Source organism: Panulirus ornatus, chromosome 16 (genome assembly GCF_036320965.1).
Source record: "Panulirus ornatus isolate Po-2019 chromosome 16, ASM3632096v1, whole genome shotgun sequence".
Taxonomy (NCBI): Eukaryota; Metazoa; Arthropoda; class Malacostraca; order Decapoda; family Palinuridae; genus Panulirus; species Panulirus ornatus.
The window spans coordinates 17277700-17290853 of record NC_092239.1 but is presented as its reverse complement, the minus strand read 5'-3'; the positions used below and the strand labels follow the sequence as shown (position 1 = coordinate 17290853).

General features: G+C 40.4%; 1 protein-coding gene across 7 annotated transcripts in view; it reads right to left on the bottom strand.

The window, feature by feature from the left end:
- The window catches only part of Camta (Calmodulin-binding transcription activator), a 1164029-nt gene that overhangs the window by 75832 nt on the left and 1075043 nt on the right, over positions 1 to 13154 (bottom strand). For all 7 annotated transcript variants that reach the window (XM_071671358.1, XM_071671359.1, XM_071671353.1 and 4 more), the window contains 2 exons: positions 5408 to 5574; positions 4596 to 4670 (listed from right to left, as the gene is read on the bottom strand). In XM_071671358.1, coding sequence (XP_071527459.1) covers positions 4596 to 4670; positions 5408 to 5574 — 242 coding nt within the window. The remainder of the gene's footprint in view (positions 1 to 4595; positions 4671 to 5407; positions 5575 to 13154) is intronic.

Here is a 13154-nt window from a genome sequence, read left to right as displayed (position 1 = left end):
TGCCTGCCTTCATCCATTCCTGTCACTACCCTGCTACACAGGAAATAGCACTGCTACCCCCGCTTCAGCAAGGTAGCGCCAGGAAAACTGACAAAAAAAGGCTAAATTCGGTCACTCTCATTCTCTTGCTGTCATGTGTAATGCACAAAAACCGCAGCTTCCTATCCACCAACTCCATGCCCCACAGAAATAAAATGTGGCAAAATAATATGTGGTGTAAGAAGGATCATCAGAGTATGAATAAAAGGGTAAAAGAAAGGCATGGTAGCATGAGGAGTATGTATAAAAGTTGACAAGGGTGTGCTGAAATAGTTTGGACATATGGAATAGGTGAGTGAGGAAAGGCTGACTAAAGAGGATTTACATGTCAGAAGTTGAAGGAACAAGGAAATGGGGGGAAACCATTGAGATGACAGGATGGAGTGAAAGATGCTTTCAGATATTGGGCCTGATCATGCTTGAGTGTGAGGTGTGCATAGGGTAAAGCAAGATGGAGCAATGTGGTATGCAAGAGGTGAAGTGCCATTAATGGGCTGAACCAGTGTAATGTATGAAGTGATCAGGGGAAATCATAGAAAGGTCTTTGAGGCCTGGCTGTGGGATGAGGACTCTGATTTTGATGCATTATACACAACAGCTATATGACTGAATGTGAACAAATAAGGCTGTCCTTCAACTCTTCCTGACAATACCTTGCAATTAGGGGATAATGAATACTAATAATACAGAAAAGAAAGTGCTACAACAGATCAAAACAGATCAAGCCAGAGTGATACAATAATATAGGATAAGCTTGTTACTAGAGTTAGTGACATCCCACATCCCCTGTCCCTTGCCACATATGTGATAACAGCCTTTTGTACTTTTGCAAGATGACTGTAAAATGTATTCCAACTGAATTCTTTATTCTAACCTGATGAATATACCTCACCACTGGAAGACAGGGGCTGAGCCAGGAGCACTCAGATTGAAGTTAAGGTTGCATATGAATTACTTTAAAAGCTTGCTTTTATGTCTGAGAGATTTACTCTGTAGTCTTTTAATCGTGTGTTGAATGGTGGAAATTAAAGGTTAATGTTAAAATGAGAGATATATATCCAGGAACATTCCAAGAAACAATGCCAATATAATGCTGTTTCATAAGTACTGTGAAGGGTGTTCAAAATATCTTATCACCCATGTGTGATTTTGAATCTACTTCGAGTATAGGTATTTTAAGCCACATATACCTTTATTTCATGATGTTACATAATTACATGTACCTTTAAAATGTTATACAGCTCATGCATCCAATGGATGTCTGTGCACTATGTATCATTTTCCAGAGCATTTGATGAGCTCAAAATAGCTTTCAGGGTTGCATTTTGTCTTGTAATCTCCTAAGGACTGTGGAAAAGGTCATGCAGAATTTGGCATAAAGACAGTCTCTGTTTTGAGAATGACAGTGCACAGACAGATCCACTGAATACATTATATATTTTTTATGTAACATTATCAAAGATATATGTAATGTGATTATAAAATGTCATGTCGTAAATATATGATTCTAATCATTCAAAATATTCTGACAGACACCAAAGTCTTGCCTTATACTTCAGATATAGCTTCATAATGCATGATGCTGCTATGTACTACAGTGTTTTATGACTAGTATTCATTAATACATTGCTTAAGTGGAGAACTCTGATAGTGGATACTGTTACTTAGACCATACATATGATCATTATAAAATTGGCTTGTACGATTTTAATAATTCACAATGTTCTAATAGGTATCATATTCCTGCCACTGCCAGATGCAACTTTATAAACAAATGCCATGGAGTTGGGCAAACTGGCTTGGGGTCAATGCACATTTAATGCTTGGGAGTTCAACCTACATGGCATGTATAGGCCTATACATGAATTATGAGCTGAAAAGCTGAGGTCACCTTATATGCTGCATTATATGAAGTATCAATCTAACAGACAGCAGGGCTCTCCTACCACCAATGCTCACAGGCTGACTGCTTTTAATATCATACAGGAAGCAGACAGCTAAGAATCTGTAAATGATCTAGCAAAGATTTTCATATGGAGGGCTGAAGAAGCTGTGAAATAGAAATGCTAACCCTAAAAGAGAGGCTCTATAAAACTGAAATACCTCAAAGAAAAATTTTGCAAAGAAAATGATGAAGAACTGTAAGTTTCTATAAGGCCGCCAGACAGCTACTCCCTGAAGTACAAGTTATCATATGTCACTTAACTAAGCAGTCTTAACAAATGAAAAGAGTGCACCTAAAATAATCAAATCTCAAAACTGAAGTAAGCACAGAAACTGCATAGAGAAGAGTTAACCTTACCACAGATTACAATAGCCTGAGAACTAGAGCTTCAGGTAAATCTAATACTCTGTTGTACCATATTACAAATTTCTCAAATGTTCACTTACACCTCCCAAAAATTTCATAGTTTAAAATTATTTGAATTCTAACTGTGAGTCAAGCCTTTGCTACACAAGGGAATATGAGCATAGAGTGGACTGTTAGTCAAATAAGGTAAGCAAATGAGGAAGACTAACTACAACTATATTTGTTTGGTCCCAGGATGAGCACAATGCCATAATAAACATTTTAAATTTTCAGAGAGATGACCTGTTCTCTTAAGAAACATTTTATACAGAAAACTACTTAACCTGCAAAACCCTCACGAATCACGTGTCAGGCACTAGATCACATTTGGTTTTGCCAATTTTTCTCTATCCCTTTACATGTGTTCCAATGACATGATTGTATTCAGCTTAAAAAAAATCACAGAGTATACTTCAAAAAGAACTCTCATCATAATTTTGGTCAAGTTCATATTTAACTTCATCACGAATCACAGTAGTTAATGAGCAAACTTTCTGGTATCTACCCTGATGTTAGTCAACATTTATAAATCTCTCTGTTAGATTTCCAGGATGTTACTGCCACAGTGAATATACATTTTCTACATGCAACTGGAATAAACCCAACCCTCAACTCAGTCAAGGATTGGATCAAGTAATGCTTAATGCTATCTTCTAGTTCTGGTCACCAATCTGATATACATTTCATTTAGCCAGATGACAAGGAACATGCCTAAGGCTTAACTAGTAAGCCTACTGTGTGGAAAATGTTTCACTCTTCAAGATTTCATCACTAAAATGTGCAAAATCTGGGCAACTAAGGACACAGTAACAGAACACTATACAAAGAGTATGTTCATCACCAAGCTGAGTCCTACAAAGGTAAATAATTATATGATATATACCATCTTTGACAGATTTCACAAAAGCAGCCATAAATACATGCAATGATAACTGCAATCAGAAATGTTCTGATGCCAACACAGTGGAAAAGACCTGAGGTTACTATGCTTGTCTCTATAGGAAGCCTTCAGCAACATGTCATAATTTTGTATGCACAGTCTTTGAAATGTTAACTACCAAATTTCAATTTGCCTGGAAATGTACGTAACTGTACCACTACTCTCATATTTGTTAAGTACATACAGTCTACGATGAGACCTGGACAAGAGTGCTAAGCAAGAATCAGTTGTAGGTGTTAATTTCTCTCAACTGGAGTATAAATGACCCACTGATAATAACCAATCTGAGCAGCGTCTTTATCTATATATCTATTACCCTTCATGCTCTCCCTGTAATTGAGTGACATAAGCTCACACTTCAGTATGAATGATCAATCTTATATTATTTATTGGAATTACCCATTTATCTATGGTTACATTCACTAATTGGAAACAAAAAAATTGCTCCCAGATAATTTTTTTCACTACCTTATACAATCCAGTTTTGTATCATTCAAGGTGATGATTCATAAATAACAGTAAAAAAAATTATACAATATATGTTACTTTCTAGCTCCTAAATCTAAGCTAAGGGCAATATATTCAGCATTCCTAACCCAAATTGTCATATATATCTCACATTATCCAAGTGCTAAGAGTCCCAACAGCAATACATAAAACTTAGTTTACAAATATGCCATTTGGATGAGCATTACAAAATACTACAATTCTCATCTTGCTTCAGACCCAGTCTGGATGACAAAATTAAGTGGCTTTAAAAATAGTGTCAGACTACAGAAAAACAGAATACTAACTTACATACACACAAACTCTGGTTAAGTTTGAAATGACTGCCAATAAGATGCTCAGATTGTCTACTATACATCCAGTTTACAGGTGTTTCATTAATCATGTTCATGATGTAGAGGTTTCTTAAAGAGATAAATTGTATATGTTCATATAAAGAACAATACTTTAAATGTATAGATATTTAATACTACACTAGCTTTAGCCAAGCTTGATACTAAGCATCTACCAAAATGATCAGGCAACTGGAACACAACGCCTTGTAATCTAGTAGGAGTATCATGAAATGGAACCCCAATCATGTGCTAACAGACATATCAACAGATTACATAGCAGACACATATATCCCATATTAAAGCATCTATGGAAAGAGCAAAAGCATCAGTAATGTAGACTCTGAAGTAATCAAGCAGGCATAACAACACTCTCACACTTTTAACTTTTGGGAACTTGGAAAATTATCAGACTTTTTTGACTTACTTTTGCTTAGTTTGCCGCATAAATTGTTGAATCTTACGAGCAGCTTGGTGCTGACGGCGTTGGGAGTATGTTCGCCTGTAAATGTATATTCATCTTTTTACTGTATTGAGACAATTTTCATAATGTAGGTATGGTGTTCAACTATCAACAAATGTTTACCATAACATATTCTTTTCATCAACAAATGCTATTTTGAAGAGCTCTATATGAGAAAGGGAGACAGATTACCAACCTATAAATACCTACAAGTCCTTACAACAGGATTTAGCTGTAATGGCGGGGCTAGAACTACGACTTAAATAATAAATAAGACTGTTCTACTCAGCTGCCAACTGCATTATATATCTATCTATTCTTGGTTCATCTACAATGATTTTGAGCACATGACAATTATTATTTCAAATGTTTCTGAGGTTATTCCATGTATGTTTTTAACATCTAAAAGCAGAGAGAGAGAGAGAGAGAGAGAGAGAGAGAGAGAGAGAGAGAGAGAGAGAGAGAGAGAGAGAGAGAGAGAGAGACAGAGAGAGAGAGACAGATAGAGAGACAGAGAGAGAGACAGAGAGAAAGACAGAGAAAGACAGAGACAGAGAAAGACAGAGAAAGACAGAGACAGAGACAGATAGAGACAGAGACAGATAGAGACAGAGACAGATAGAGACAGAGACAGAGAGAGACAGAGAGAGAGAGAGACAGAGAGAGAGAGAGACAGAGACAGAGAGAGACAGAGAGAGACAGAGAGAGACAGAGACAGAGAGAGACAGAGACAGAGAGAGACAGAGAGACTGTGATGAGATTTTGCAATGACTTACTTTAGTGTAGGAATGGGAGTAGTTTCCCTTGATCCCCTTAGTGAGAAGTTGACATTGGGATGTGCAGCTCCTTCTAAGCTCTTCTTGAAGCGCTTGTGTTCACAATAAGATCGAAACTGATTTTGAATTAATGTTGCAGCTCGACTCATTTGCCTGAAGTACACATACTGAAATTTGAAGGAAAATCTGAGGATGACCTTCAATGAATGTTGTACTACCATTCATTTTAGTACTTCACTTTGTCTATCTCTAGTACTAAGTCTTCTCCATAAAAGGTTTATCTACATTTTTATGAAATAAGTATTTTTTTCTATACACAACTGCTTCTCCTGCCTTAGTAGGATGGCATCTGAAACAGATGAACAACAGCCTCATTTGCATTTGCACACATCCATTCTCTAGCTGTCAGGTACACTACACTAAAAATTCAAGACTAAAAAATCAACAGCCATGCCCCACAGACTATTGCATGGTTTACTCTGACATCTTCATGTGCCCTGGTTAGCCCAAAAAAAAGCATGCTGCCCCCATATACCACAGTGCTCCAATCTGTTCTATCCAATGTATGCCTTTCACTTTCTTGAAAACTTAAGCACCAATAGTCTAAAGCCTCTTTTGCTCCATTCCTCCATTTTCTCCCTCTCCCTCTTTTCCCCCTTATTTCTGATAAGATCTCCATGTTCCAAACAATTTCATGACCTCCTAGTCAGCTCTCTGTCATACTATGCCAACAATCATACTAACATCTCATGCTGTGATTCCTTATATGATCAACCTGCTTAACAATACATGCCATCTTCAGGCAAATCATTACCAAAAAATTTATCTTTCATTCTTTTTTTTCATTCAAGGCCCAAGATTCACATAAGTACGATACTGTCAAGACCACTATACCTTCGGCATACCTAATCACTGCCCTAACAGTCACTCACCTCTCTTTCCACACACTCCTCAAATACACCGCTCCCACCCTGTGGCTTACTTGAGCACTCCATGGTTCCATCTATTGCTAGGTCCACTTCTTGGTACCTAATCACTCCACTTTCTCCAGGTCCTCCCCAATAAAACTTATTCTCAAAGCATCATACTGTACCTCATCATACTTTTGATCACATCTAACTTTCACACACTTTCCCCAGTTGTCACCAGATTCTGGAGGTTCTCTTTGAAGTCTGCCACCACAGTTATGGCATTTGCACACAGCAATTTTCTCCCTAAATCCCTAATATTTACCAGACATCTGCCCTTTGGTCTATGATCCTTGCATTTGTCTCCATCAACACCCTGTCAGTAAACAGATCAAACAACCAAAGACATCACATATCCCAACAAAGATACACTACCCTTTACTCTCCTGATGCTCTACTCATTGCATTCATCAAATTTCCATATCCTTCATATAACTGCAGTACCTTCCTTCCCTAAAGCATCAAACAATACAAGAAATCAATAATTTTCATGAAAAAAAACTAAGAAAACAATAATTCCAAAAATTCACAAAGCTATTGTGTGAAAAAGATTTTGAGCGATTGGGGCCTGAACATACGTCAGGATGAGACGCACACAAGGAATAGAGTGAATTGGAACGATGTGGTATACCAGGGTCGACATGCTGTCAATGGACTGAACCAGAGCATGTGAAGCGAAGGGGTTAAACCATGAAAAGGTCTGTGGGGCCTGGATGTGGATCGGGAGCTGTGGTTTCGGTGCATTACACATGACAGCTAGAGACTGGGTGTGAACGAATGTGGCCTTTTTATCTGTTTTCCTGGTGCTACCTCACTGAAATTGGGGATAGTGATGCTGTTTCCTTTGGGGCAGGGTAGCGATAGGAATGGATGAAGGGAAGCAAGTATGAATATGTACATATGTATATATGTATATGTCTGTATATGTCTGTATGGATATGTTGATATGTATACATATGCATATGTGCATTTATATCTACTGATTTATTATAATTTGTCGCTGTCTCCCGTGTTAGCGAGGCGGTGCAAGGAAACAGATGAAAGAAGAATGGCCCAACCCACCCACATACACATGTATATACATAAATGCCCACACACTCACATATACATACCTATATTTTTTAACGTGTACATACATATACATACACAGACATATACATATATACACATGTAAATATTCATACATGCTGCCTTCATCCATTCCCGCCGCAACCCCGCCACACATGAAATGACACCCCTCTCCCCCAGTGTGTGCCTGAGGTAGCACTAAGAAAAGACAACAAAGGCCACATTCATCCACACTCAGTCTCTAGCTGTCATGTGTAATGTACAGAAACCACAGCTCCCTTTCCACATCCAGGCCCCACAAAACTTTCCATGGTTTACCCCAGATGCTTCACGTGCCCTAGTTCAATCCATTCAGAGCACGTTGACCCTGGTATACCACATCATTCCAATGCACTTTATTCCTTGCATGCCTTTCACCCTCCTGTATGTTCAGGCCCCAATTGCTCAAAATCCATTTCACTCCATCCTTCCACCTCTAATTTGGTCTCCCACTTACCCTCGTTCCCTCCACCTCTGACACATATATCCTCTGTAAATCTTTCCTCACTTATTCTCTCCATATGTTCAAACCACTTCAACACACCCTCTTCTGTTCTCTCAACCACACTCTTTTTATTTCCACACATCTCTCTTACCCTTTCATTACTTACTCGATCAAACCACCTGTGGTGAATGAGAGGGCTTTGGAAGTGAGTTAGTTGTTGCTCACCGATGATACAGCTCTAGTGGTTGATTCGAGCGAGAAACTGCAGAAGTTGATGAGTGAGTTTGGAAAAGTGTGTGAAAAGAGAAAGATGAGAGTATATGTGAATAAGAGCAAGGTTATTACTTTCAGTATGGCTGAGGGACAGGTTAACTGGGATGTAACTTTGAATGGAGAAAAACTGGAAGAGGTGGAGTGTTTTAGGTACCTGGAAGTGGAAACAGCAGCGACTGGAACCATGGAAGTGGAAGTGTGTCATAGGGTGGGGGAGGGGGCGAAGGTTCTGGGAGCGATGAAAAATGTGTGGAAAGAGAGAACATTATCTTGGTGAGCAAAAATGGGTTTTTTTGAAGGAATAGTAGTTCCAACAATGTTACATGGTTGCGGGATATGGGATAAGATAGGGTTGTGCAGAGGAGGGTGGATGTGCTGAAAATGAGATGTTTGAGGACAACATGTGGTGTGAGGTGATTTGATCAAGTAAGTAATGAAAGGGTAAGAGAGATATTTCATATACTTTTTTTTTTATTTTGCTTTGTCGCTGTCTCCTGCGTTTGCGAGGTAGCGCAAGGAAACAGACAAAAGAAATGGCCCAACCCACCCCCATACACATGTATATACACACACACGTCCACACACGTAAATATACATACCTATACATCTCAATGTACACATACATATACACACAGACACATACATATACACCCATGCACACAATTCACACTGTCTGCCTTTATTCATTCCCATCGCCACCTCACCACACATGGAATACCATCCCCCTCCCCCCTCATGCGTGCGGGGTAGCGCTAGGAAAAGACAACAAAGGCCCCATTCGTTCACACTCAGTCTCTAGCTGTCATGCAAAAATGCCCGAAACCACAGCTCCCTTTCCACATCCAGGCCCCACACAGCTTTCCATGGTTTACCCCAGACGCTTCACATGCCCTGATTCAATCCACTGACAGCACGTCAACCCCGGTATACCACATCGATCCAATTCACTCTATTCCTTGCACGCCTTTCACCCTCCTGCATGTTCAGGCCCCGATCACTCAAAATCTTTTTCACTCCATCTTTCCACCTCCAATTTGGTCTCCCACTTCTCCTCGTTCCCTCCACCTCTGACACATATATCCGCTTGGTCAATCTTTCCTCACTCATTCTCTCCATGTGCCCAAACCATTTCAAAACACCCTCTTCTGCTCTCTCAACCACGCTCTTTTTATTTCCACACATCTCTCTTACCCTTACATTACTTACTCGATCAAACCACCTCACACCACACATTGTCCTCAAACATCTCATTTCCAGCACATCCATCCTCCTGCGCACAACTCTATCCATAGCCCACGCCTCGCAACCATACAACATTGTTGGAACCACTATTCCTTCAAACATACCCATTTTTGCTTTCCGAGATAATGTTCTCGACTTCCACACATTCTTCAAGGCTCCCAGAATTTTCGCCCCCTCCCCCACCCTATGGCTCACTTCCGCTTCCATGGTTCCATCCGCTGCCAGATCCACTCCCAGATATCTAAAACACTTTACTTCCTCCAGTTTTTCTCCATTCAAACTTACCTCCCAATTGACTTGACCCTCAACCCTACTGTACCTAATAACCTTGCTCTTACTCACATTTACTCTTAACTTTCTTCTTTCACACACTTTACCAAACTCAGTCACCAGTTTCTGCAGTTTCTCACATGAATCAGCCACCAGCGCTGTATCATCAGCGAACAACAACTGACTCAGGTGTGGTAATAAAAAGAGTGTGGGTGAGAGAGCTGAAGAGGGTGTGTTGAAACTATTTGGACACACGGAGAGAATGAGTGAGGAAAGATTGACAAAGAGGATATATGTGTCAGAGGTAGAGGGAAGAAGGAAAACCAGAAGATCAAATAGAAGGTGGAAGGATGGAGTGAAAAAGATTTTGAGCAATCGGGGCCTGAACATACTAGAGGGTGAAAGGCATGCAAGAAATAGAGTGAATTGGAATGATGTGGTATACTGGGATTGACGTGCTGTCAAAGGATTGAACCAGGGCTTAAGAAGCATCGGGGTAAACCATGGAAAGGTCTGTGGGGCTACCTTTGTGCTACCTTGCTGACTGGGAGACAGCGATTAAGTATGAAAAAAAAAATTTCCATACTATTCGCCATTTCCCACATTAGCAAGGTAGCATTAAGAAGAGAGGACTGAGCCTTTGAGGGAAATCATCACTTGGCCACTTTACCTTTTCTTTCTTTTGGAAAATTAAAAATGAGAGGGGAGGATTTCCAGCCCCCTGCTCCCTCCCCTTTTACTTGCATTCTATGACACGCAGGGAATACATGGAAAGTATTCTTTCTCCCCTATCTCCAGGGATATATATATATATATTTATATTTATTTATTATACTTTGTCGCTGTCTCCCGCATTTGCGAAGTAGTGCAAGGAAACAGACGAAAGAAATGGCCCAACCCCCCCCCCCCATACACATGTATATACATACGTCCACACACGCAAATATACATACCTACACAGCTTTCCATGGTTTACCCCAGACGCTTCACATGCCTTGATTCAATCCACTGACAGCACGTCAACCCCGGTATACCACATCGCTCCAATTCATCTATTCCTTGCCCTCCTTTCACCCTCCTGCATGTTCAGGCCCCGATCACACAAAATCTTTTTCACTCCATCTTTCCACCTCCAATTTGGTCTCCCTCTTCTCCTTGTTCCCTCCACCTCCGACACATATATCCTCTTGGTCAATCTTTCCTCACTCATTCTCTCCATGTGACCAAACCATTTCAAAACACCATATTCTGCTCTCTCAACCACGCTCTTTTTATTTCCACACATCTCTCTTACCCTTACGTTACTTACTCGATCAAACCACCTCACACCACACATTGTCCTCAAACATCTCATTTCCAGCATATCCATCCTCCTGCGCACAACTCTATCCATAGTCCATGCCTCGCAACCATACAACATTGTTGGAACCACTATTCCTTCAAACATACCCATTTTGCTTTACGAGATAATGTTCTCGACTTCCACACATTCTTCAAGGCTCCCAGAATTTTCGCCCCCTCCCCCACCCTATGATCCACTTCCGCTTCCATGGTTCCATCCGCTGCCAGATCCACTCCCAGATATCTAAAACACTTCACTTCCTCCAGTTTTTCTCCATTCAAACTCACCTCCCAATTGAATTGACCCTCAACCCTACTGTACCTAATAACCTTGCTCTTATTCACATTTACTCTTAACTTTCTTCTTTCACACACTTTACCAAACTCAGTCACCAACTTCTGCAGTTTCTCACATGATTCAGCCACCAGCGCTGTATCATCAGCGAACAACAACTGACTCACTTCCCAAGCTCTCTCATCCCCAACAGACTTCATACTTGCCCCTCTTTCCAAAACTCTTGCATTCACCTCCCTAACAACCCCATCCATAAACAAATTAAACAACCATGGAGACATCATACACCCCTACCGCAAACCTACATTCACTGAGAACCAATCACTTTCCTCTCTTCCTACACGTACACATGCCTTACATCCTCGATAAAAACTTTTCACTGCTTCTAACAACTTGCCTCCCACACCATATATTCTTAATACCTTCCACAGAGCATCTCTATCAACTCTATCATATGCCTTCTCCAGATCCATAAATGCTACATACAAATCCATTTGCTTTTCTAAGTATTTCTCACATACATTCTTCAAAGCAAACACCTGATCCACACATCCTCTACCACTTCTGAAACCACACTGCTCTTCCCCAATCTGATGCTCTGTACATGACTTCACCCTCTCAATCAATACCCTCCCATATAATTTGCCAGGAATACTCAACAAACTTATACCTCTGTAATTTGAGCACTCACTCTTATCCCCTTTGCCTTTGTACAATGGCACTATGCACGCATTCCGCCAATCCTCAGGCACCTCACCATGAGTCATACATACATTAAATAACCTTACCAACCAGTCAACAATACAGTCACCCCCTTTTTTAATAAATTCCACTGCAATACCATCCAAACCTGCTGCCTTCCCGGCTTTAATCTTCTGCAAAGCTTTTACTACCTCTTCTCTGTTTACCAACTCATTTTCCCTAACCCTCGCACTTTGCACACCACCTCGACCAAAACACCCTATATCTGCCACTCTATCATCAAACACATTCAACAAACCTTCAAAATACTCACTCCATCTCCTTCTCACATCACCACTACTTGTTATCACCTATCCATTTGCGCCCTTCACTGAAGTTCCCATTTGCTCCCTTGTCTTACGCACTTTATTTACCTCCTTCCAGAACATCTTTTTATTCTCCCTAAAATTTAATGATACTCTCTCACCCCAACTCTCATTTGCCCTTTTTTTTCACCTCTTGCACCTTTCTCTTGACCTCCTGTCTCTTTCTTTTATACGTCTCCCACTCAATTGCATTTTTTCCCTGCAAAAATCGTCCAAATGCCTCTCTCTTCTCTTTCACTAATACTCTTACTTCTTCATCCCACCACTCACTACCCTTTCTAATCAACCCACCTCCCACTCTTCTCATGCCACAAGCATCTTTTGCGCAATCCATCACTGATTCCCTAAATACATCCCACTCCTCCCCCACTCCCCTTACTTCCATTGTTCTCACCTTTTTCCATTCTGTACTCAGTCTCTCCTGGTACTTCCTCACACAAGTCTCCTTCCCAAGCTCACTTACTCTCACCACCCTCTTCACCCCAACATTCACTCTTCTTTTCTGAAAACCCATACAAATCTTCACCTTTATTATTTTTTTTATTTTGCTTTGTCGCTGTCTCCCGCGTTTGCGAGGTAGCGCAAGGAAACAGACAAAATTAATGGCCCAACCCACCCCCATACACAATGTATACACACACACGTCCACACACGCAAATATACATACCTATACATCTCAATGTACACATATATATACATACACAGACACATACATATATACCCATGCACACAATTCACA